Source organism: Lingula anatina, chromosome 1 (genome assembly GCF_051362555.1).
Source record: "Lingula anatina isolate TDL-2025a chromosome 1, LinAna3.0, whole genome shotgun sequence".
NCBI classification, from domain to species: Eukaryota; Metazoa; Brachiopoda; class Lingulata; order Lingulida; family Lingulidae; genus Lingula; species Lingula anatina.
In genome coordinates, this window is record NC_141767.1 from 15862797 (window position 1) to 15890228 (window position 27432).

At 40.9% G+C, this 27432-nt stretch overlaps 1 protein-coding gene across 1 annotated transcript; it reads right to left on the reverse strand.

Annotated features, from left to right (window-relative positions):
• Positions 1–27148, reverse strand: LOC106166028 (uncharacterized). The gene is made up of 28 exons (XM_087002805.1): positions 27013–27148; positions 25851–25901; positions 24952–25112; positions 24500–24745; positions 23204–23356; positions 19640–19838; positions 19245–19491; positions 18891–19056; positions 18355–18675; positions 17578–18150; positions 17061–17395; positions 16697–16879; positions 15425–15692; positions 14762–15182; positions 14180–14414; positions 13763–13979; positions 6299–13444; positions 5651–6149; positions 5179–5360; positions 4715–4974; positions 3940–4594; positions 3407–3773; positions 3038–3249; positions 2277–2841; positions 1889–2071; positions 1304–1678; positions 782–1098; positions 1–575 (listed from the first exon to the last, which is right to left on the reverse strand). Exons 1-28 carry the CDS (start codon positions 27074–27076, stop codon positions 510–512), a joined length of 14667 nt encoding a protein of 4888 aa, XP_086858931.1. The 5' UTR covers positions 27077–27148; the 3' UTR covers positions 1–509.
• Positions 27149–27432: the final 284 nt, after the last annotated feature.

A 27432-nucleotide genomic window follows, 5' to 3' on the forward strand; every position in this document is an offset into this window, starting at 1 on the left:
TAATATTTAACATTGGATACGTTTATTGCAATATTAACAATAAATAGGACAAATGCACAACGCGAAAATGATACACTATTTGCTTCAAATTTGTTTTATTAACAGACAGATGATGATACTGGTAGATTATTGGAATGCATGGTTGCATTGCTGTTGTTGCACTCTGCTTGTCTCAGCTTTCAACAGAACACAGTCTATACTACTGTAAACACGATACAAAACGTTAAAACACTACATAAACAACGAGTAGTACTTTTCTAAAACAACACAAATGCAAACATTATTACAAAACACTAGGTTCATGATTTTTTAAGTTTTTTTTTTCAAATTATGTTGAGAAGATTTTCTATATAAAAATTTCACAATGTTCTATGAAATTTCACACTAGTCTTTGGGAAAAGTTTCCTTTCGAAGTCGTAGTCCGTATGAAAAAAGGTCAGAAATCCAAATAAGTTAAAAAGAAAAGTTCGATATCAGATCCGGGTCAGTCACATGTTTGTGCTTGTGGTTTATCTCGAAAGATAGGCTTGTAAGTCTCTGTTAAAGTTGTAACTATCAAGGAACATCTCGGACATCTAGAAAGAAGAAGAATATAATAAGAACAGAAAGAGCCATTATTTGAAGTGCGTTTCACAGAACAGCAGAAGTGAAATAACCAAGATTAATCTAATTTATTGAATTTTGGTCAATATTTGTGAAGAATAAATGCTTTCTGGTGGTTTAAGAACGTCCTGTACACAGAGACTATCTACATTGAGTACTAAATCCATTTTTGCATTACCTTGAAGGTGTCCCCGCTGGTGGCGCCACATTTTCTGCAGACGGTGATGCCCACTTCCTGGTCGCCCTTTCTACACTCGCACACCTGGCATTCAGATGGCTGAGATGTGGAGGCCACGCGCTGGGCTACGGAGTCGGCGAACAACTTCTTGTCGCTCCAGCGTCCCTGTTCCAACTTAAGAGAGTTGAAGACGGAGCCGTTGGTCTCGAGAGCCAAGGCCACACAGAGATCTTTGGGAATGGCGATCTGCTTGAAGAGAGCCCTGTCGCCCTGGATGTCGGAAGTCTTGCTGGTGAATGCAGTATTTCCGTCGACACCTGTAGGAAGAAAGAGCACATCATTTTTCAGTCCTGAGTTACAGAGGTGTGATTTCTTGAGATAAACCAGTATAAATTGCCGCGTGGAATGAGTGACCAAGTAGAGATAAAACGGTAGCTCAAAAACAGAATGAACGAAAACTACCTGTAGCATTGCCATCATACTTGGCACATTACTACGGAATACATGACTGTTCACACTCACCGAAAATGTAGTTGGTCTTTGGAGATCGCCTGTTAGATTTCAGTTGGAATTCGTGCTGCATCATAACATGGAATTTGATGCCGCTTGGAACCAACAGAGACTGGATATCAGAGTAGTCGACAGACATCTTCCTGCAGCTTGAGCATGGGACCAGAATGATTGTCTTAGAGCTTCCTGTGCGGAATGGATAACGTGCGGCAAAATCGACGGCTCTTAGGGCATCAGAGTTCCTTCCGTCATGCAAGAAGGTCATACTTGTGGAAGCGATGTCGTGGGCGTGTCCGAGGAGTTCACCCTGGATTGTGTGCTGGTGCTCGATGTCGTGCACGCCAGCGCCGCCATAACCAACTATACCGAACTTGACGCTCTTCAGCCCTGCAAGTTAAACAGCAATGACATTCAGCACGAAGGTAAATTATTGAAAATAAAGTGATAAAGGATTATTGACTTAAATGCCAATCGTGTCCTTATTAACATCGTATCTAGTCTAGTCTTTCCTAAAATTATGAGGTTTTGACACTTTCTCTTTATCGGTAGCATTATTCCGCGTTTTAACGCCTCAATATGAACGACACGATAGCATACCTTGTCCCTTCATGTCCTTCTCAATAGTTCTGGTAAGCAGCTTGAAGTTGAAATCCTTGTTGCATGTCTTCTCTTCAATGACAAAAATGACGTCGGCGGTCTTGGGGACATTGGCATCACCGTTATCGGACAGCGTGAAAGTCTCGCCCTCAGTCTTGGAAATTCTGTTGTACTTGCATTGCACTACAGAAAACAAATGCATTCAAGTTGAAGGACTGGGGAACGAAAACCCTTTTTGTACTGGTAAGTGGTTTTTATTTTAACATTCTTAACGATATGAAAACATGAAAATTCATGAATAAAGAGTACAATGGACGTCTTCAGACTGAATATTCGGTATGTAGGATGAAGACATTTTTCATTTGAGAGCCAAACGTTAAATTCTTACCGCATCTGGACTCCAGACGCAGGTTTACACCGTGGCGTGCGCAGTCTTGCACGTAGCCTACAGCCACACTGCACATGGCATCAGCCGTTCTCAACCTGCTCATGTGATTGACGCACATCTCGAAGTATGGCTGTGGGTCGACCTGCTTGAAGCAGTATCTGTAGGGAGAGTAGGTCTTCTCTTTGAAGAGGGCTGCACACTTGTTGTACTCGTCGGTTCCCTCTGTAGCTGGGACAGTTCTTGCGAGATTGTGCCTGCTGTTGCATCTTGGTTGTACTTTCCAGCTGTAGGCAAACTCACCAGCATTCTCGGTGATTTTCTTCTCGGAGGTGAGGAAGTCGTTGGACATTTCATTGTCGTAAGTGCCGAAAAGTCCGGCAGTCTTGCCGAAGTACCAGCCGGTCATGTTAAGGCTGCAGACGTCGTGGGCCCAGTTGCACATGATGGTTACACCGTTGGAGTTATCGATGCGAACCACATCTCCCTGGCGACGGACGGTGGTTGACTTGAATTCAAATGGCAATTCTTCCTTCTTGGAATCGCCACCAATGGCTCCAACACGGACCTACATTTCATGAAACAAAGATATTGTGTAATTTTCCGAGTCTACGTATGTATTACAAATGTATACATATGCGTTACAATCTTTTATTCATAAGGAATACAGAAGTAAATCCATTTTTCTACTCTGAATATTAAGTTTTTATTTTATTTTATATGTAAGTTTATTTGTTTCACACGATTCTGCAAAATTAACTTACAGTGAAATCAGGTGCAATTTCGATGGATTTATCGTCGCTGAACACAGTGATGGACTTCCTCTTAGCATCTCTTGAACCGTCATAGTTGACAATGGCGGTGAAGTTGCCGTCAATGAAGTCTCTGGCAAGGATGTAGCTGCATTTTCCGGCATATTCGAAATGCTTGTGATCGAAGGTCATGAAATGCTGGCTACCGATCAAGCTGGCATGGGCTGAAAGAAAAAATGATTAAAAAATGACTTTCAAGTGTTTTTTTCTTCAAACATTCCTACTGAATTTCAGGGAAATACATTTCTCAACGCAGCACGTCTTACATAATCGTTAACATACAAAGTAAACCGGCAAAAAATAACATTAATGTGCACATACCTTTGAAAGGTGGTACCCAATCACGAATATCGGAGGATGGTTTGTATGTGTAGTACAAGTCCCACATGTTCATGTCATCCTTGGGTGTGTATTTTTTTACCATAGCGTCAAGCCTCTCTCTGTAGACATCCAGGTTCAGCTCGGGCATGCTCATCAGATCCTTCAGTGGGATTGGGTTGAAAACTTCGAACTCCAAGATGAATTCTTTTGGGTCATATCTGATGATGCGGGTTCTGTTGATCTGGAGGTAGTCATGGAGGAAGCTCTGCCAGCGTTTCTCAGCCATCAAACGGCCAGAGTCGTAGATGTTCTGCAGGTGATGTTTTACATTTTCCTCGAGTTTGTAGTATTTGTAGTAGTCCATGCCCTGTGAAAACACCATATGATATCATTCAATGTAATCATGTTCAACTTAAAACTGAAATTACATCAAATTTTAACTGAAAATACAAATACTAATAGTTGTGATGACAAAAGTGTCTCTGTCGTAGAAAAACAATTAAAATTTGGTTAACATTTTGGTATGGACTTACCTTCTCAACCATGTGATGTGCCATATCTTTGGCGTAAGCGACCTGTGGATGGGAGAGAACCTCATCGATCTTTGCGTTAATGTTATCTCTGGCTTGGTAGATGGCCTCGGCATATTTTTTCGACAAAACATCATAGTGCGTGGACGCTAAATAGTGGAGGCCAGACAGTGTTTGACGGGCGTTCAAATGGAGGTCACGCAGAGGTTTCATCCAGTCACGTGAGTTGATTGCATCCCTGATGCTGGCCATACTCTTCTGATGGAAGTCAAAGACTTTGGAGTAGTAGGGGTGAGCGCGAACCTTCTGCATGTACTCATCCACCTTGTGGTTAATTGCGTGTTTGTGTTCGTCAATCTTAACCATAGCCTGGCGATAATATTCGTTGTACTTCTCCACGAATGGCTGCATCTTTTCTCTCATTTTCTGTGCCTGTTCCTGGTAGAACTGCATCATTTCAGTGCGGAGTTCCTCATACTTAGTCTTCAGTTCGTCCATCAGCTGATTGTACCTTTCCATGCCGTTGACCTTCAAAGTGGACATAAATTCTATGGCCTCCCGTTTGACTCTCTCCATCTCGGCAACAATGGCTTCAATCTTGGCAGTCATTTTAACTTTCATCTCTTCATACATCCTTTCCATTTCGTCGATCTTTTCACTAAAACAAAATAAGATACCTCAAGTTTTCTTTATTAAAAGCATCATGAATATTTTTCATAACACTGCTACACTAAAGAACATTTCAGGGAATAATCAATTGTTTTAATAAACGCAATACCTGATGTATCTAGCAGCGGCTGTGTAGACTTCGCCCATATCCTTCATGAAGAACTCGTTGCGACGGTACATCATGCGTATCTCCTGCTTCATGGTGGCAAAGTCATTTTCAAAAGAACTCAGTTCTCCATTCAGGTAACTCAAAACAGGCTCCATCTCTCTCTTGAAGCTGGCTACCTCAGGAGTGTAGAGGGTATTGGGGCTCTGCATGTACTGTCTTCTTTTCTCAGCATAATAGTCCCTCACGCTTCCCAAGTAAGCCTAATATGTATATGAATTTAAGTTTCATTATATTTCTAACTATCTATTTTAATTCTTCTTACGCACCATTATAATTCATCCTGAAAAATGTCTCTAAATTCTTGCAATGGGTGGATCTCTTAAAAAATAAGACTGTCAAATGCCTTAATGGAGAAAATAAAATATGCAAACGTATCTATTTTCAACATATATATATATATATACCTTGATGTCATCCTTCATGGCCAAACGGAGGTAGTACCTCTCATGGAAAAGATGGTTACCGATCAGGTTAATGAAGATCTCGGCATCATCAACTGGTCCCTCTCCCATATCGTGCATGGCTTTGAACAGCACGGCAGAGCTGTTGGGGTACTTGGCGAAGATGTGAGAATAGATCTTGCCATCTTTCAAAAGAAAATAATTAAAATAAATAATGAAAAATGATTTAAAATGATAAATGCTTAAAAGAACAAAAAAAACTACTTTCTGTAGATTAAAAAACTACTGTCTGTAGATTATTATAATTATATCGTCAGTACTCTTTGACATGTGAAATAAATACAATACATGCTCAAATCTGTAGATTATTATAATTATATCGTCAGTACTCTTTGACATGTGAAATAAATACAATACATGCTCAAAAACTTTATTTCTGGATGGTTTGGAAAGCAGATATGGTTAGTTTACTTACGGGATCCAGTGGATTTCAAGTCAAAAGCAGGGGCCTCAGTGTTAACGTCCAACACAGTGTTGACAGTGTGTGGGTGACCATGTCTGGTCTTCTCATAGGTATTCTTCAGCTCGAATAAATAACCGTCTCTCTTGGTGTTCATTTTGCCCTCCATAAGCCACGGGGTCATCCAACTGTAAGAGCCTACCATCTGGCTGCGGATTTCCTTGCGGATCTTGTTGATCTCACCACGAAGAGCCATACTCTCATCCTGGTAACGGTAGAGGAAGTTTCCAGTCATGCGACCATTCTCGTCACCAGCATTGGCAGCCATGCTTATGTCTACACCACTTTCGGGGTGAGAGAACTCCAGCTCTACGGTGTAATTGTTGGTGCCAATGTTTCCAACCTTTGATGAAAGGGTCAGTTTCTTGCTGGGCTCTGGAGCATATTCTACTTCAAGTTTCCCGCTGTACATGGGAGAATCGTTGCTGCGGAATTCTGAGCTGATGGTAATGTCCTGAAATTTTAAAGTTAAGAAGTTAACATATTTGTTTTTTAAGTAAAATATGAAAAATGTACAAGAGTCCTATTTTATTTCTCACTGTACCAATTCGTAAGTAACAACATAATGTGACTAAACTTAAAAAGATGAAAAATTCAACCTACCCTGCGGAGCATAGGGTGTTTGATAGTAGTGATAATGGCAGCGCCGTCTGGGAGTTGGTTCATCTGTCCCTTCAGTGTCAATTTCTTGCTTTGGTCACGATCAGCATCCCACAAAAGTTCACCTTCAACCTTTTGGCTTCTGTAACTCTTTGATTTGTCCAGTGTCATGGCCAGAGAACGGATTGGAGTGGTCAGCTTGCCGTCATACTTGTCACCCTCTTGGTTGAACTCCAAGGCAACTTTTCTGTCCCTAGCCTGGTCCCAGGTAAGCTCGGTTTTGTGGCTCAGGCCATTACGAGACTCTGTGGTGGTGGTCAACCCAACAGTGCGGGATGGCAGAACAGCCTTCAATACAACCTCCTTCTTGTATCTCCTATCCTGAACGTTCAATTCCATCTGGATCTTGGAATTCTGATTTCTGGTGTTCCAGTTAATAGTGGCATCACCATCAACCTGCCTTGGAGCATAGAGGACATTAAAATTGTAAGTCATGGGGTGCGGTTGGCGAAGAGCAAGACGCCCGACATGGCGATTCTGATTCTTTCTGTACATCATCTCTCCATCTACCCATTTGCGCCCATTGTGCTGAATCTCTGTCTTCAGGCTCATGTCCGTCAGGTCAAACTTGCCATCAAAGTCAACTGAGGCCTGGCGGAGTGGTGCCCACAGAGTGGTAACAGTCATTCTTCCAATGTGGTGGTTTGTTCCAGAATAGGCGGAGTCAAGAGACAACCACCTGTCACCATTATAGTCAGCATTGGCCTTCATGTTTATGTCCCATGGCTGGTATTTGCCAGTCAGATCCAGCACCAGTTCCCTCAGATTCTCGAATGGAGTGGTGAGCTTCAGATGGCCAGCGTTGTTGTCGTAGGTGGCATCAACAGTTATCTTTTTACCCTGGGTCCAGGACACAGAGCTAGCATGACTTACACTCTTTTGCCTTGCATTGAATCTGTTACGGAATGAAAGAGACATGTCGTCAAAGTTCGGGATTGGGCTCTTGAAGTTGATACTACCCTGTGCCTGTGCCAAATTGTGCAGTTTCATGTTAATGGCTCCCTCTATCTTCTTGTAGTCACCATACTCGAGAGAGACACTGCTCTTGAAGCTTCTCAAGTTGCCCTGGTGCTTCACCTCATAAATCACAGATTCATACTTGGGAATGCTAGTGGTGACTGCGACCTTGCCTTCAAAATTCTGAGGCTGGCCCTCGTACTCGACACGCAGAGACTGAGAGTTCATGTTGGTGAATGGAGTAGTCAGCTTCAGTTCAGAGCTAAATTTCTTAATTAAGCCATCGTGGTGAAGCTCTGCAGTGATGGATGGGACACGAGGGTGGGAAGTGCGTAGTTCTGCGGTGATGTCAACTTTTGGCAAGGCAACTGTGTGGCTCACTTCAAGGGACATCTGCTCGTACTTGTTTACTGGAGTCTTCACCCTCAGGGCTGACTTCTGTGTCCTGTCATGTTCAGCTTCAAGGCTCCACTTGTCTTCAAGGCCAAGTTTTGTTTCAAACTTGTTAAGTCCTCCAGCATGGGACATGGTGGCAGAGGTATCAGCGAAAGGCAGTTTAGCTTCAAAGTTGAAGGTCTTGCTCTGGAGGTTGAAGTTCACATTAACAGATTGCTCCTCTGGCAGTCTGAGAGTGCATTTAGAGTTGAAGCGTCTCAGAACTCCACTGTGTTCACAGGAGATTCCAACATTTCTTAGACCATGGTATGAAGTGCGGAGGTTGCCTGAAGTGGAGAAGCTGCGCAGAGACCCCTCATGTCTAATTTCAATGGTGTCAATTTTGGCAACTGGGATGGACCCATCAACAGTAACCTTGGTGCTGGCTTTGTCCCAGGTCAGGCGAATATTCTGCCTCTGAGGGAGCTTTAAAGTAACGGCACTTTCAAATGCGTTCAAGTTACCATCGTTGCTCAGGGTGAGCCCAACATTTTCATAACCGTCAAATCCAGTCTCAGCATTCAGTAAGGTGTTGAACTTGGTAAGAGGACCGGTGTGCTTGAACTCTACAGATCTCAGTTTCAGGGCTGGTACTTCAATGTTGAAGTTGAGTTTGTCGGTAAATTTGTTGAATTTGATGTCGATGAACTGCACCTCTGGCAGTTTCACTTCAATCTTGGAAGCAAATCGAGCTCTGTTACCAGCATGATTAAGGTCAATGTCGATGTTCTCCAAGTTGCTGTAGCCAGATCTAAGTTTAGCAGATGTTGTAAATTTGCGGATGTAACCTTCATGGTGGAGAGTGAAGGATTCAACACTCAAAGCGGGCAATTCCAATTTGATGTCCACTGTCTTGGCTGGCTTGTCAAAGGCAACTTCCAAAGACTGCTCTCCCTTGTAGTTCACACTTCCTTTAGTATTGAAGCTCTGCAGTCTGCCATTATGTTCCAAACTCAAAGAGAGGTCATCCATGAAGCCAGTTGTCATGCTTCCGCTGCAAGTAAATCTTGCTAGTGGTCCCTCGTGAGTGTACTGAATTCTGTTGATCTTCAGGGCTGGCACAATGACCTCGAGGGTCAATCGGGGAGTGTTCCTGGAGAAGGAAACATCAAATGACTGCTTCTCTGGAAGATTCAATTCTCCTTTGGTTGTAAAACTGTTGAGATCGCCATTGTGGTCCAATTTCAATGAGAGATCTTCCATGCCACTGTAGCCAGTTCGAAGACTGCCAGAAGTGGTGAATCTGGTCAGGGGTCCATTGTGGGTGAGCTGAGCACTTTGAATCTTCAAGATTGGCAAGTTGATTTCAGCACTCAGCTGTGATGTACTCTTTGTGAAAGAAATGTCGAAAGACTGCTTTTCTGGGATGTTCAATTCACCTTCAGATTTAAATCTTCTAAGGTTGCCATTGTGTTTCAGTTTGAGACTCATCTCAGGGTAGGCACCAAAGGTCTTCAAGCTCCCATCACAGGTGAACCCGTTCAGTGGGCCCTTGTGCACGTATTTCAGTTCCTCCAGACTCAGGGCCGGAAGTGTGATAGTCAGGTCCAAATCAGGGGAGGAAGCATCAAATGTAATGTCAAAGGAGTGTTTTGCTAGCGTGCCACTGGTTGAAAACTTTTTCAAGTTTCCTTCGTGATTGAGGGTGAAAGAAACATCACGGAGCTTATTTATCTGGGATTTAAAATTGCCCCTAGTGTTGAACTTCTGCAGGTCACCTTCATGATCAATCTCAAAAGACATATCTCTGAGCATTCTCATTGGAGTCTTCAAGTTGCCCTTGGTATTGAATTTGCGGAGATTTCCGTTGTGGGACAGCTCAGCAGACATTTCTTGCCATTGGGGAATGGAGGTCTTCAGAATCATCTTGTTTTCAAAGTCGCTGATGTCTCCTCTGTGGGTCAATTCAAGAGAGGTCTCAGCCATCTTGCTGATGGGAGTCTTCAGTGTGACTTTGCTGTTGATGTCATTCTGTTGCATGGTATGGTCCATCTCCAGCGAAATCTCTTCATTGTTTCTCTTCACAATCCAAGTAGAGTCAATACGTCTCCATAAACTCATCTGGTGATTGACTGAGGCAGAGAGCCTCTCCCAGTTGCGGAATGGGGTCATCACACTCACTTCTGACTTGAATCCCTGTGGTGTGGCAGTATGTTTAACCTCCCCAGACATCTCTTGAAAGCTTCGGAATGGAGTAGTGATCTTGGCATTTGCTCTCAAATTGTTCAAGTCCTCATTGTTGTTCACTTCCACATTGAATTCACGGTGACTTCTGATGGGTGTAATAACCTTGATTCTCAGGTTTCTCAGGATGCCAACATTGCTTGCCTCAATGGCAACCTTGTCAAACTTGGCCATGGTTGTGGTTATGGTCAGTTTGCTGTTGAAGTCAACGATCTTGGAACCACGATGTTGGACCTCCATGTTGAACCTTTCAAATCCTGAAATTGGGGTGGTGATGGTGGCACTGGATGTGAAATCAGTTGGCACTCCATCATTAGCAACCTCGAAGGTGAACTCTCTGTAGTTGCGAACTGGAGTTGTGATCTTACCAGCAATTTTCAAGTTCCTCAAATCCTCAGTGTTGGACACGTCAATGGTAAATACATCATAGCCTCGGAATGGAGTCTCTACCTTGGTGCTGAATTTTCTCATGAAGCCCATGTTGTTGACATTGAAGGCGAACTTCTCAAAACCACGAACAGCAGTAGTTAGTCCTACCTGGGTCTCAAAGTCAGTCAACTTGTTTCCACGGTGGGTGGCATCAAGAGCAAATTCATCATAGCCACGGAATGGAGTTGTAACCTTCATCCGGGAATTGAAGTTGGACAAGGTTCCTCTGTTGCTTACTTCCCCAGTAAACTGCTTGTTTCCTGGCAATTTCTTTGCAAGAATCTTGGTTTCAAAATCACTCATCTGTCCACGATGACTGAACTCAAGGGACATTGATTTGTAGTCATCAAACGGAGTCTGGATGATTAGAGCACTGCGTATGTCATTGGTGGCATCATTCTCTACCTTGATATTGAACTTCTTCCACCCTGGATAGGATGTAATAAGACCTGCCTCGGTTTGGAACTGGATAGGTAGACCAGCATGGCTAAAGGCGAGCTCCATGTTCTCAAAGTTGTTGAATGGAGTCTGCATGACAAGTTTAGCTTCAGTGGTCCTAGCATGCTTGAAGATGACGGTCATTTCCATTTTCTTTGATGGAGCATAGGTCAATGCAATGTTGGATCTCAGGTCCTTCAAATGACCTCTATGCCCAATGGTCAGCTTCACGTTTTCTACAGGCTTGAAGGGGGTCATCAAAGTCATGCTTCCCTTAACATTACCAAACCCATAGGATGCCTCATAATCGGCAAGGATGCCGAATTTGTTTCTTTGGTTATGGGTCACCTCAGCACTTGAGCGGAAGTTCATGGGCTCACCCTCATGGTTGAAACTAGCCTGGATATTGCTGACTGGTGCAAATGGAGATGTGAAGGTCATAGATCCCTTGTAGGAATCAGCAAGTTGAAGGTCGCCCTTGAATGTGATGTCCTTTCCTGGTGCATACTCAACATTAGCTTCAGTTTCCCAAAGTCCCTCTCCTGGTGTTTTGTGATTAAATCTGGCATTTAAGGCTGGGAAGGCTTTAAATGGAGTCTTGAGAGCAAGTGTGGCCAAAATATCATCAGCATTTCTGAGATTGGTAGACAGATGAATCTTCTTCTCTGGTTTATCAAATGACAGACTTACTTCAGATTGCCATCCATCATTACACTGATGATCAACACTGAGGACAATAGTCTCAACTGGCTTGAAGGGACTTGTAAAGCGTAGGTTGCCATTGACAGCATGACGACCTTCCCATGTGCCTCTGTAATCCACAGTGCTTTCCACTGCAATTCTCTTAGATGGTGCGTAGTCTAGTTGAATGGTACCAGTGAATGGTTTCTTGCTCAAGTCTCCAAGGATCTTTGCACGGACATCTTTCACTGGAGTCCATGGAGTGATCAGTTCGGCGTTGGCAGAGACTGACTTTTCTTCCAATTTGAAGTCAGTCTTTCCGAGGATCATTCTCTGGTGGGAGGAGGTCAGTTCTGTTGTGGTCTTGAAATCAAGATCACCATTTTCATGGTCCAGACTCAAAATGATGTGACGGAGTGGATCTTGAGTTGTCTGGAGCTCAACAGTGCCCTTGATGGTACGTCTGTAGCCGAGGTTATGATCTCCTTTAATGTTGAAGATCACTTTCTCATGGTGCCACCTACCCTCAATCTTGCTCTGGATAGAAGAATCTGTGTTACGATGATCCCAGGACAGAGTATTGGTACGGTAATGCTCAATTGGAGTAGAGATGGTTAAGGTGCCCTTAGTATTAAGGGATGGGAGTGCCACCTGGTGGTTCATGTCTAAATCAATGCCAAACTTCTTTTCCACAACCTGCATCTCCAAAGAACTCTTCATCTGGTTTGTCTGGCATTGATGCTTTCCGATGAGGGAAATTCTTTCAGCATTGGTTATTGGACTATTGAAGGCTATCTTCCCTTCCCAATCCCAGATGCTACGGGCCTTGCCAGAAGCAGTGAGTGCCATCTTGTTGTTGTCCCACTCGGAAGAAATGGATGAGTCTAGCTGACCATTGCCCAATTTGTGTAGAAGCTTGCCAGAAAATTGTTCCATGGAGCGGAATGGTGTTGACATAGTAAGAGTGCTTTCCAAATCAGTGAGGGGTGTGCGACCATGTTTCAGGCTGAAGTCTGCTTCCACCTTTTTCCTTGGTTCCCAAGATGCCTCAGCGTGCGTAGTGTATTCCCCTTCTTTCATTTCCTGAGTAATACTACCGGCCATGCTTCTGTATTTGCGGAATGGAGTGGTAAGCTTCACATCAGCCTTCACTCTCCTGTTACCATAAGTCTTCTCATCAGAATAGCCAGCATCAAATACCGCCTCATTGGTCTGGTCCCAGGTTGTCTTCACCTTTGCCTTACCATCTTTGTCTGACTTGTGCAACATAACCTCAACGTCTCCTCTCTTCAACGGGTGGTTGAACTTCAGAGAAGCCTCATGGTGGAACATGGCATTGTTGGTCTTGTCTTCGTAGTCTCCCCCAATGGTTAAAACTTTGGTGTCATCACGGTCAGCATCCCATTTGAAGCTGAAGTCACCATGGTGTTTGTTTCCAACGACGCCATAAGTTGCTTCGGTCTTCAGGGTACGCTCGGGGTACTTGACAAAGGCCTCACCACTGACAGCATTTTTGCGAATCTCAGCTGAGGCAGCAGTAGAATATGATTTTCCGTCGTACTCAACACTTCCAGACATGGCGGGATTTCTCTTCTGCAAGGATACTCGGCCATTGATCTTGACTGGGCTTAGGTGGGCAACATTAATGGTTGACGATACCTCATGGTTGAGGCGTCCTTTGCGCTCATACAGGGAGGTCATTTCAGCTTTCTTACCGAAATCCCACTGACCAATCATCTTGCTGTGGAACTCGCCCTGGCTCTTCTCATCTACATCAGCATACAGGCGCATATGACGGGTTGGTAAACGCAAGTTGGCATCACCTTTCAGTTTCAGTTGTCCCTCCATCTCTCTCTCCAGGTTCAAGGAAGCTCTAGCCTCTTTGTTGTTATATTTAGCAACAGCATTTGTGTTTAGAGTGTTCATGTTGTGCTTGTGGTTGAAGCTAGCTTCACTGTCGACACGCTGTAAATTAAAGAAAGCCTCTAGTCAGAAAGGTCATATCTAAACAAAGCTCTAACATAACTGTACACTTTCTGTACATAGATATCAAGCTCATAGATAAACAATCTCAATTATCATTTTCCCGTATGATATTTCTTCACCTTATTTCTGATTTGTTGTGTCAAAATATGTACAGTTATACCATTTACTATTGTATCTATTGGTAACATATTACATTTTTTATTTCTTTAACATTTTACCTATGTTCTTAAAACAGTATATTAATATCACATATCAGAACACTGGTGTCAGCTGCAGGAAGAAAGACATCAGACGTACCATGAGCGGGAATTTTAAGGTAACTTTGCCGTTCATGTTGGTCATGCCACCTCTGCTGACATCATTGAAGTCCTGCGTGATAGAAATCTTCCTAGTGGCGTCAGTTGTATCACGGCCGTAAGAGAATTCTAGCTCTCCGGACAAATGCTTAGCTCCCTTCTTACCATTGGATTTCACTTGGAAGTTGTAGTCAGAAAACTGGGAACTTTCAAAAGCCCTGAAAAATCAATTATAATTTTACTTCCTCACTTAAGGACTAGGTAATTGAATTTAAATTTTGTTATATAAATGTTATTTAAAACCTTACATTTCCTCCTCAAGTTATACAGTTAACCATATTTTGTGATCAGAGTTCCAAGGGCCAACCGACATATTAATGTGATCAAAGTTCAAAAAGCCAACCGGCGTTTTACTTACAGATCAGCACTATAGTCGGCAAGGTCAGCAGCACTTCTGTCATTAATTTTTCCGTGGACAGCGAAAGTTTCTGTTGGTGCGCTCCTCAGGGCGTACTGCAAGTCTACTCTGGAGGACAGAGCTTTTGGCTTCGAGTCGTAGGTGCCAGTGGTTTTCATGTGGATGAGGGTGCTCTTCAGCTCCAAATAGTGGGTTAAACTGGTGCGCTTGGGACGCTCAGTCTTCTCAAGTTTGGCTGAAATGATAGATGTAGGTGAAAATGTATAACTCCACTGTTGACTTATTGACTTTTTTGAGATAGAAGTACAAAGCACTTTTGACTCTTTGTTATGAGATGGTAATACAAAATTATTTTACGCTGCTTTTTCTTCCGTGCTCATTGGTTTAAAATATACAGAACTCCTTGCAAATAAATAATTGGAAGCCTTTCGTATTGCAATGATCTTAACATAAAGCGGAAAGTCGAAAGTCACAATTTAAAAAAGCCAATGTGTGATTTTGTTAAATTCACTTTAAATCTGCATGGCATGCTACCATACTGTGTTTGTACATTTTAAGGTAAGACAAATAATTGGCACTTACTCTTGAACGTCACTGGCTCAGTAAGAAGGTTAAGCAATTTGGCCTCTCCCTCTAACTTCTTGCCTCTGACGTATTCCATACCACCTTCCAAGGTGATCTCATCACGGTTTGGAATGACGATTTCAACACTTGGTGTGTACTTGATCCTTCTTGGATATTTCTCAATCTTCAGCTCGGATGTCATTGAGTATTGTACCTCATCGATGGTCATACGTGACACCATGCGCTTCAAGTTGGCGCGGTTGGTGAAATCGGTATTCATGCCAATGGTCTTCCATGGAGACTTCATCACCAAACTGGCAGCCAGCTCAGAGCGGAGTAAAGCGAGTTCAGCTGAGATCTCACGGTTGATTCTAGACCCTGGGGTGTTGAACGAAACTTTGGATTTGAAGTTGGTGATTCTTTGGCCTCCCTTGTGAACCTGAGGGAAAATTTTAAGGAATTAGATAGTTTCTTATGACTTTTTAACAAGTAAGACCATGTAATATTTAGCTGTATATAACCCTAGGGCGATTGTTTTTATTTTTTCTTAAATTACAAGTTCCGGGGGTAGATAGCCCTTTTCTTCCCAACTTCTTATTAATTGGTTACCTTTATTTTGAATTAACACTTGAACAGGTAAAAAAAATGTATCGTTTAGCGGCACTAATCTACGGAACCTACTTTGGGCAGTTCGTAAGATGCCAAAAACTGGTAGCCAGTCATAGTGTCCTTCTTGTTCAGAGCAACCTTCACATTCATGGGGCCGGTGAGAGGGAAGAATGGAGCATCACTCTTCGCCAATGCGTTGGGGAGGGAGAGTTTGCCGCAGAGCTGAATGCCAAGGGCCTTCTCCAGTGTTTTGCCTGTGCACCTTTCCTGCTCAATGCGGTCATCAGTGATCATTCTCTGCTCACGCTCAGAGTCAAGGGAGACGACAAAGAATTTGGTTCTAAAACAAAACAATTTTCAAGTAATAAATAACTTAACTCTTGCGTTTGTGCGGTAAGAGCCATCAATCTACTTATACTTTTTTCATTCATAATATATCATTCAAAATTCACGGCGAGAAAGCTAAAAATATAACAAAACAATTCAAAATAAATGAGACATTAACCCAGCAGGCATAGTTGCGTTGGATCAACGTTGAAAACAGGTTGATACGTTGAATTGCCGTTGACCTACCTAAATTCAAAGTTGAATCAACGTTGATCCAGCCACGTTGACTCAACGTTGTATTTTGGTCAATGACACAACCTTGCAGTTATGGATTGTAATTTAAAATATTAATTATTGAAAACGAGATACTTTGTTTATCAATACTGTAACTAAATTAATCAAAATAATAACAAAATGGTTTTAAAGTAAAAGTGACAGTTGTTTTGTGTCTTTAGTTAACTAGTGAATTTTCTTCACTTGTTATTCAGAAATACATTCCAATAAACTAAATTGTTTGCAAGGTCAGCTAACACTAGTGTGAATAAGTTGCTGTTAATGAGACGTAGTTAACAGTCCTTGGTAACCTGTTATAGATAGACAGGTTGAGGTGGCTGTGACCATGTGTTATATATATATATATATATATATTAATCTAAACTTTGGAAATTTTAACTAAAAGAACATACATTTATACCCTACATATATTTAGCCATCAAACATGTCCTACTGCTAAAAACATCCAAATTTCCCGCTGGGTGGGGTTGATATAACATTGTTTTCTGACGTTGGTACAACGTTGTTATCTGAGGTTGACACAACTTTCAAATCCAACGTTCATTCAATGTCTTTTCAACGTCATGGTTCAACGTTGTTTCAACGTTAAACAACATAATTTGCCCGCTGGGAAGAGACTACTGTAAGACCTAGTTTACATTTCCAAAAGCTTGGCGAGTATTGTCAACACACGTCGTTGGTTAGAATGATGAAATATCCTCTGTTCATACACAAGATACTCACTTCAAGTCAAACAAATCGATCTGGTCTCTTGGCATATCGATGTTTGTGACGAAGACGCGACCGTCCTGGATCTGCATCTTGCCCTGGACGACTGCGCTGCTGGACAAAGTATTAACCATCTTCACACCAGCACGAGCAGATATAGCCTCGACAGACATCATGCTTGAGATCTCAATAGCACCGCTAAATGAAGAAAGAAAACCATTTCATTTATTCAATTCAAATGGTCCACTCAGTGATCATATTTTCAAAAATCCAAATCGCCATATACAATTCAGCATTTAAAGACACCCAACCTTTTGACGAAACTGACAGCAAAACCTTAGATAGAATTATTGAAATGCAACATTAGAATACTCATTACCTTGGCTTGATGTGTCCATCAATGTTCATTCCACGTGGGGATGTGCCAAGCTGACGCAGGTCCATCTTGCCACCGATCTGGACGTTGACGGTAGCTGTACCGTTGACGCTGAGCTTCAGTGGGAAACCGACGATGGTTGGGATGTTCATGGTGCTGTCCAAAAACATCATGCTGGTGGTGTAGTCATAGTTGTGTTCTTGTGCCAGTTTCTGAAGGATCTCAAGGAAGTTGAAGTTCATGGTCTTCAAGTTGGCCAAGTCCATGTAGCGGATTTCGTTGCCGAAAATCTTCAGTGACATACTGCCCTTCAGTTCATCTTCAGCTTCTGCTTCAAACTGAATAAATAAATATAATATAGATAGCAAAGAAATGTTTATCGAGGGGTTAGGATTTTTCACTTATTTAAAGCAAATATCACACAAAACAAATATCGATAAATATAACACTTAACAATAAATAATCATTTACCCTTAAAATTTAAACGATCACTCCCTAAATATCCATGTAATCAACTTACGGTGTTTCCAAGCACGCTCACGGTGTTCTTCAGAGAGCCTCTGTTGCGCTTGAGCAAGTCACTGACGGCATTGTCCTGGAAATAACCATTGGGTCCGAAGAAGTTCTCCAGCATGTATTCCATACCCTCCACGCGGCCGTCCAGTTCCAGGAGGTTCATGGACTTGCCGAACAAGTCAACGGTCAGGTTGAACATACCGGAGCGGGGGATGTAAGACTTGGGAGACCAGATCAGATTGCTCTCAGCGGTGGCACCAGCATTCAGCATCTCGAAGAAGAAAGACTTCTCGATGTTGCGGGAGAATTTTCTCATGTCTAGGTTGAATTCCTTCTTCAGGGTCTCATCTTCAAGGATCTTGCGGATCTCCTGCTTGTAAAGGGAACCGGTCTCCATCAGGTTGGTCAGGTAGGTCCAGACGAAAGAGCCGACCTGGTTAACCTCCTCCTTCTCCAAAGTCTCCTTAACGTCACGGATGATCATGTCAGTTGGGCATTTCATCAGAGCCAAGAAGGAAGCAATGCGGATTTCTGTCTCTTCTGTGGTGGTCTTGAAAGTCTCCAACAAGCCATCGCGCTAAACAAGTGAATTTACTGTTTTAAACTTTCCAATCCAATTTAAATGTTACAGCATTTAAAATCGCTCGTTGAATAACGCTTAATTAAAATAGTGAACTTCTGTTCTTGCAGGACAATATTGTTTTTATACTGATAGTTACAATGTTATGAATTTTAACGGCTGTGCTGAATTTTTTATAGTTAACAGCAGTTTTTAACTTACATCAGCACCGCATGGCATTCGACGGAAAGCCTTGGTTGCTTCAGTTCTGATCTCCATATCAAGATTTTTGCTCTGGAAGCAGCGTTGCAGGGTAGGGATGGCCTTGGTGAGGATTCCTGTGTTTCCAAGTGCCTTCAGGGCCATCAGAGTCTTTTCGCGGTCGCCACTGCAGTCGCGTCCCAGGCTAGTCTCGAAGATCCTCAAGATGTCCATGACGGCCGTCTCCTCGCTGCATTGGGCGTTGCTAAGGCAGTAGGAGTGAACCAGGGTAGAAATGGACAGGAAAGCCTTGCGGGAGGTAGCGGAACCTTCCAACAGAGGCTGAAATATTGAATGAAAATATTAACGGCGTGTCTTTCAATATTTAAATGCAAGAGTATGAATTAAATCTTTGCAAGTAAGGCAAGAAAATTAATGACGGTTAAGCTGTAATGTAAACAGTCTCTTCCATTTCTGCTTCGCGGTTTTAAATCAATTCTCTGGCGATATTTCCTAAAATCTCAATTCTCGAGCGCCAAAAGAGGTCAAAAATGTACCTTAAGTGCAACAAGCATTTCCTTGGTAGGTTGCTGAATGAAGGCGAGGGACGTGAGCCACATCTCTGCGGTCAAGCCTTTCACTTCGTTGTTAGCGATCAATTTCTGCATTGCTTGCACAGATCCAGAGCTACCCACGGCTACCATGGCGTCGATGAAAAATTTCCTGTAAAATAAAGGATTCATTAGTGAATAAATATGATAAATTCTATTTTAATTTCATTGTTCGAAGAAAAAGTCAAACAAGACAAAAGGTCGAGATTCCAGCAAATGTTCGTTTTATTATTATTATTTTAATATGAACTTCTATTACATTTCTTACTTCCTCAAAAATTCCTTGAATCGTGTTCTTACTTTGCTCTGTCGGTGTTGGAGCTGCAGATGGAGTCAAGTCTGCCCCACACTCTACGGAGGGTGGCTTCATCCAACTCACGGAGGTTGTAGACGAGCTGGGCGAACAGCTGGGCGACTTCAGGCTTGATCTCCTCCTCACTCTTCTGGCAGATTGTAGAGAAAGTGGTTTCGGCCTCTCTACTGTCCCTGCTGCCGGCGGGCATCTCAAATTGGTGCTCAAAGAGAAGGTCGGTGCGACGGGCATACTCTGAAATTTTTAAGTATTTCGTAAGTAGGTTATTTTCAATTCAAGTAGGAATTCATACCATTAAGTAAAAAAAAATAATTACTTAAATATGAAATACTTAGCATCATTCATTTTTACATTCATTGCACCATTCCCTAATATTACTTACCGGGTGCAGAGGACACGCCATATCTGTCGGTAACGTACTCCAGCTTAGAGCTGGTGACGGTCACAGCGCCGCTCTCAAACTTAGAGAAGGGGCGGAACACGTGCTTCTCGATACAGCTGGTCTTGCCAAGGCGGCCACTAGTGTGGATTTCTTGTTCACAAGAGTGCCATGTCTTCATCAGGGGCATAGATTGGATTTCCTACAGAATTGATAATAATAATAACAAGTCAGCAAAGCTGTCAAATGTACAGACAAAAAAACAGGCAATAACTATGCAGAAAATAGGCTACTGTCAATTCTGATGCAAAAGTAAATTATGTTAAACTGCAAATTCAACATCAAATTTAAATTATGCTCAACAGGTAATACCAATGTAAGTAAAATGTGTAACAAGTTAACACTTTGAAAATGTTTAACCTCCAGAAAAAGAAGCCAATTAGACTGCTTTTCAAACTCAGGCTGCATTTTAGTCCTGTATTTCTTTTTAGAAAGTTAGGCATTCATAAGTAACATGGTTTTCCCATAATGGTCCTCATGGCAGCAGCACGTTTTTTTCAAATTTTGATGCAATATTACATAATGTTTAACAGCATAATGACCATCAATTTTAATAATAAAATATTAGTATTATGGATATTCAGAAAATGTGACTAGCAAAGGTCTTCAGGCCCATGGAACTTCAAAGTCACAACAACAAAAAAAGCATAACTACTACAATAGTTGCCCCGATCATGCTGATTTTCGAACATGACCTGCGTTTTATGAATATTCATCAGCTTTGTAAATATATAGCCAAAAAGTAAAACTGCCTTCCACTTATCGTGTTTACATTGAAAGTGCATGGCGTCGGCGACAGAGACAGTGACGGCGACGACAGACGCAGGTGATGGCAATATGTACAGACACATCTGTGCATATTTACTGTATTGTTTGAGAACAGTAAGTGACATGGTTTTTCTTTAATGGTCATTATGGGAGCAGTGCCCAAAATAGGTTTTTTTCAAATTTTGATGCAATATTACATTATGTTTAACAGCATAATGACCATCAATTTTTAATAATAAAATATTAGTATCATGGATATTCAGAAAATGTGACTAGCAAAGGTCTTCAGGCCCATGGAACTTCAAAGTCACAACTTGAAAATGCCAAAATGTAAACAAGACAGCACTGTTCTGAAATGGGTTTTTTTTTTATTTTTAACAATTTTTTGAACATAAAACAAAATTAACAGGTTACTGCCATTTTTATACGATCAACTAAGAAAATTGATGACATGGGAAAAATATCAATACAACAGTGCTGAATGTCCAATTTCCTCCATTCTGAGATTCTGAACATAGTGATGATTGAATCTGACAAACTGCAATGATATGAGTTTATTTCCATTTTTGAAACTTTATTTCACAATACACGATAACAAGCTTACCATCATTTTTACAAAATCAACTAATAATGTTGTAAAGATGCAGGAAATGTCAACCAAACACTTTTACATATCTTATTAGTTCTATAATGAGACTGTTAACATGCCTAAGAGTTGAATCTGAGGAAATGTGAAAAAACAGCATAACTTCTAAAATAATGCCCCGATTATGCTGATTTTCGAACTCAACCTACATTTTAGTAAGACTGACCACTCCTGTGAGTTTAATGACAATTGGCCTATCTGTTTTTCTTATATTGTGTTTACAGTGTTGCATATATGTTGAAAAATGAACAAGACAGCACTGTTCTGAAATGGGTTTATTTCCATTTTTAACACTATTTAAACATAAAACAAAATAAACAGTTTACTGCAATTTTTATATGATCAACTAAGAAAATTGATGAGATGGGGAAAATATCAAAAGAACAGTGTTAAATGTCCATTTTCCTCCATTCTGAGATTCTGAACAAAGTGAATGATTGAATCTGACAAACTGCAATGATATGAGTTTATTTCCATTTTTGACACTTTATTTCACAATACACGATAACAAGCTTACCATCATTTTTACAAAATCAACTAACAATGTTGTAAACATGCAGGAAATGTCAAACAACACTTTTATGTATCTTATTAGTTCAATAATGAGACTGTTAATATGCCTAAGAGTTGAATTTGAGGAAATGTGAAAAAACAGCATAACTTCTAAAATAATGGCCCAATTATGCTGATTTTCGAACTCAACCTGTGTTTTAGTAAGATTGCCCACTCCTGTGAGTTTAATGACAATTGGCCTATCTGTTTTTCTTATATTGTGTTTACAGTGTTGCATATATGCTGAAAAATGAAAAAACAGCATAACTACTAAAATAGTGGCCCGATCATGCCGATTTATGAACTTGACCTGCGTTTTAGTAAGATTGATTACTCCTGTGAGTTTCATGACAACAGGCCTAACGGATTTCCTTAAAATGTGTTTACAGGGTTGCATATATGCTGAAAAAAGAAAAAACAGCATAACTTCTACAATAATGGCCCTATCATGCTGATTTTCGAACTTGACCTGCGTTTTATGAATATTCATCAGCTCTGTAAATATAAAGCCAAAAAGTAAAACTGTCCTCCACTTATCGTGTTTACAAGGAAAGTGCACGGCATCGGCGACGGCATCGGCATCGGCATCGGCGACGACAGACGCAGGTGATGGCAATATGTACAGACACATCTGTGTCTGTACATAATAATATGTATTTATTTGCAACTTAAAAAGTTGCAAATTACAATAAAAACAAATAGTCGTGAGATGCACAATCTTAAAATATACTTGTAAAAATAATTCTCCATAAAATCGGACAAATGTGCGTATCAATCACAATTTAATCTGGACAGATACACTTTTTGTATAACAGTGATTAAATTTTGATAATAGCGAAAAGGCAGATAAGTTTTATTTGATACGTTTGCATGTAACAGATTAAGGCCGAAAATGTCAAGTTCCTGAGACAACGGTGTCCTGCAGCATGATTAGTTTTAGAGTTCATAGCCCACATTCCACTGGTCTGGATATTAGTATTACAACAAATTTGAACGCACAAATCCTAACATTCTACCAGTGCTAGTCAGTCTAGTCTCGCGTGTGCTAGTCAAAATTCTCCAGACAAAATTCTTCAGGCCTATGTATCACGTATGAATTTTTTTTTATTTAAGTTGCTCTAATGTATGCGTCAGTACGCGGCTGGGGAAACGAGTAATATTCTCACATTCATTAAATAAGTATGTTTGACCTCTACTATGACGACATAACTTGACAGGTGGCTGGGAAACGGTCTATTTCAGGGCGTGGGATAGTAACTGGAGTACATAACTTCATATAATGATAATGTTCGGAGTTGGGACCTTTTATTTTTCTCTCCGAATACATGAAATTTTAATGGAAATGGGAATAGGCCGGGCGTATTGAAAATACATATAACGAGATACATCATTTCCGATGCGTTGGATAATATCCCTCCCAATATCGAAATTTCCTGACAAAGTAACAAACAATGATTTGAAATTGGTTTTTGTCCTGTAAGCTAATTTGTCGAAAATGCACATCTTGTGCATTAACTATCAAATCTATGGACGTTACTTACAGACGAAGCCTTGTAGTCAGTGGCCTGGACGGAAGACAGATGACCATGGCGGTCAGTGCAGCCCAGGATATCCTTGGTCTTGTTAATGGTGAACGTACTCCAGCCCTTGCTGGTCAAGCTGTAGACGGTATTGCAATTGCCAGCGATGTCAGCCTGAAATGAAAAAGTAATTTAAATTCAAGACTAATTTTTATACCTTGTGCTGAAATTACTTATCTTAACAGTTTCTAATGTTTCAATATATGCTGAAGTAATTGGCCTTAGCAATTTATATTTTAAGCAGGTTTCGGTGATCAAATTTTTAACATCTTACGTTTCGGGGTCACTAGTTATACGCATGAAATAAAGCAGTTAATACATCAGGGGCGGATTGAGGCCGTCTTCTGGGTCTTCCAGAAGACGGTCAGGTTTTCAACTTTACAATGACGGGTATCTAATTTTTTTTTTTGTCGGAAGACGGTCAGAAAAGGAGGATGGATGAACAAAGATAATTGGGAACACTGTCAGAAAATATCTCTGGATCCGCCCCTGTACATCTTACTTTATTTGTTTGTGTCTTCGTTATTGCAACTGAATGCAACATTGTACTGATTGCACAAACAATATCCCAGACAAAAATAGTATTCATTACAGACTACATTTTTTTAAATGCAAGAAACCATCAAGTAATCTCATCGAAATGCCAGAATCTAATTTTGGTATTTGATGCAAATTTTCTATTATCATGAATAACAAAATACGTCTGCATATTTTCACGTAAAATAAATTGACATATTGCACCACGGGCATTTGTTATTGTGAATGGTTTCCGAGTGCTTTAATCGACTTCGCGTCATGACAACTGTTACTTCAATTACTTTTCAATGGCAAACACCCGACGCCCTTATAACACTAGGAAAGTTTCAACGTATGGCTTTTAACGGTGATAGGTTCCAGCCGCACACATTTTCTTATTATTTAACGGCCATAAATTCATATGATGGACCTCGAAACACGGGATGTCCAACCCATATCCGCCTTTTAGTTAACAAAGACTTGTTAGCTCAGTAGCCAGGTTACTTTTTGTTCATAAGGTCACTTTAAAAGTGTCATAATAAGGGCGTGCAATGAGAGAAGGAAAGGTCTTTTCTAAGAAACTTCATTCGCCAAACGGAACAGTTACTTCCGTTCATAGCAATGTGGTAGAAAATTTAATTAGTTCAGTCATGACGAGGCTATAACATACAATAATACGACATATTTATCTTCATTAATACTTAAAAATATTTAACGCTGTAAAAAGGTAATTTTTCCTACCTCTTTCGTGGTCTTGCCCTTCTCAAATTCGTCCATAGTGTTCTGGAAGGCGGACAGAATACCCCTCTTGAAGTTCAGGGCTTTCACATCCTCTCCCTCTACTGGACACAGGCTCTCCACCTCACCGTCCTGGAAGGCAAACCTCAGGGGGTTGGCCTCGACCAAACGGGCAAAGCGGTCATCAGTGATCGGAGTTCTTGAGTGGAAATTTGTGGGATCGGATTGCTCCAGACGAACCTGATTCACCTTTAAGTACAAAAATGTCCAATCTGTTTATTACTTTCTAAATCAACAAATCTTTGTCATATTTCAAATAAGATTGAAGTAAAATATTATTTGTTTATGAAGCATAAAGTAAGAAAGAATGTCGAATTCATTGTGTTAGAGAAGATAGTGCAGAGCACAATCCAACACAATAATCACAACTAGCACATCTTGAGATCAATCTTTACCTTGAGCACCATCTCGCACTTGTCCAAAACTTCAATTTCCACCGTAGCCTTGGCATGCAGGCCGGATTGTTCTTCCATCGACCCTTGGATTTGAGTCGTTGTGTCAGCTTCGTAGCTGAACTGATATGTCTTTCTCGTCTCATACTTGAATTTGTTCAAATCTGTAAACAAGTTACAACAACCGTTTAAATATTTTCTTCGCTTTACATTTCAAATCATGCAAATTTATAAATGACACAACTTAATAGTTCTCTCTCTTCAGAGCGAAACTGTTTCAGCCACACGTTTATTTTACATAATCATTTAATATATGTTGGACCATACATTTTAAAATCGTTATTTTTTATGTTATTGTTCTTGTTTAAAGTACTTTTTAATAGATTTCCAGATACAGATGTCAGCAAGTATTAACTATATTTGAAAAGGGAGGAACCATTACTTTAGAAAAGATAAAAGTATTTAATTTTCTGATAACTAATCAAAGTAACTTACTTAAAGATAGTAATGTGTATTTAACACGATTATGCGAATAAGTTAATCACAACTCGGAAAACTCTTTTTAATGATTGACGAACGCGTATCATCCTTTTTACTGATGAGTCCTAAGGTCAGGATACATAAGTGGTATCCAGGCACTCAGCTCAGTTTTGTCCACTCATCTAATCAGTAACAGTGAACTTTGGACCCAACGCTCAGATAATTGCGCGTAAGACAACCGCGGAAACATCTTAGCAACGTGAAGGAACTGAGGCGCCGTGTAAGTACAACGTAATTGTGTTTAATTAAACACACGCTCATAGAATTAATCCCGTGACGTAACTTTATACGAGTTAGTAAATTAGCTGGAGCCCATCAGCTAGGCAATAACCCTTTGTGTAGAAACATAACGTAATACTCACCCTCTCTGCAAGATCTTGCACAAGTGGTCTGAACCTCTCGTCGCATGGGAACTGGAATAAATTCACAATCAAAGTTAATTACTCCCACTTGAAAAGTAGAAGGCATAAATGAGAGGGATCAAACGAAATCAAAGAAGTTAATGCAAAGAGATTAATTCAAGTTCTGTCGGACACTTTCTTGAAATTGCCGCTCAAAACGATGTCGCTGCCGCTCAAAAGGATTTAGCTATCTGATTATATTATCTCTTTTCCTTACTAAACCTCAGACTCTGATGCAAGTGTCATTAATAATCATTTTGTTATTACTGTCACTATTACGATGAGAAAACGAAGCAAATTTGATACAATTCAATTCACGTTTTAAAAACTACTTTGCAGCACTGAGCTTTACTTATGCTCATTTTAAAACTTAATTGTTTGTGATGTGAAACACTTACATAAATGTTCTACAACAGTTTAAGCTTATGCTTACATAAAATTATACGACTGTTCTTTCGAAATTCAGAATTATTATTTAAGAAACATGTTCTGATAGATATGAGCAATGGAGGGAACTACTTTGGAAAAAGTAGGACTTGTGATAAAAGAAAGTGTCTTTGTTTCAAGAGTCTTGGTGGTACTGCATGCCTACGAAGACCAAGCGTTCATCTACTGTATCTAAATACTGTAAAAACCGCTACAAACAATTTATTTAGTATTGCCGAATAAACAGTGAAACTCTTAGAGCATCTGGTGCGCGGTTGTTTTGATGCGCTCAAAACACCCCAGTCAGCTGACATTCAATTCCGTTTCTTTCTGGGACAAAATTTTGAATGGAAGCCAAATAGGACGCGATCTAGCAGATCAAAACACCTTCCATACTATAGAAGGAAAATATCATACCTATACCACTAACGCCTGACCCTACTTACGTAATACAAAGTTCAAGATACGTAACACAAGAGTTCATATGGTTAAAATGCATTGAAAGATCTCTATCTTTGTTCCATAGCTTTCTCTTACTAGAACAAACCCTCTCTACATCTCAACTTCCGAAAATTATATTAAAGAAGCGATACATAGTACTATAGAAAAAACCCTTGCGCCCTTCACTCAAAACAGCTACTACTACACAACAAATAATGTGCCATGTCTTATACAAGCAAAGATGTTCTCAACTCACCAGCAAGGCTCCCAGCTAGGCTCCCAGCTACGCAGGCCAGTACCAGCACTGCTTTCAGTTCCATAGTGTAGCTGCAGTGCAGTTCTTCAATTGACTCGAAGCGCGCAGCGCGCTCGGCTATATACCCCGTTTATCACAAAGCAGGGTCCAAAAGTCACCTCTTGACAGCTGGAGAAAATGTTGATCTCAGCGATAATTTATTCAGATACGGGGCGAATCCTCTCGAGTTTTGAACCTTAGGGCCAGTCCTAAGTAAGTTATTCATCATTGTTTAAACAATGCTGAGGGCTTTGTTAATCATAAACAAGGAGATAGGAGGGATGACATGTAAAATGTGAGAAGTTGCATAAATTATTTCTAAATCCTGCAATAGGTGCTGCAATGCGTGACAGGCACTTGCTGTTGGCCCAACCTCCCGCG

Bases quoted from the DNA above. Each gene is read 5' to 3' on its own strand.
- LOC106166028 (XM_087002805.1), bottom strand. From the start codon at position 27,076: ATGGAACTGAAAGCAGTGCTGGTACTGGCCTGCGTAGCTGGGAGCCTA. The intron at 24,746-24,951 runs GTAAAGATTGAT...TTGTACTTAAAG, and splicing joins AGTGCGAGATGGTGCTCAAG to GTGAATCAGGTTCGTCTGGA. The intron at 19,057-19,244 runs GTAAGAACACGA...TTTATTTTACAG, and splicing joins TCCAACACCGACAGAGCAAA to GAAATTTTTCATCGACGCCA.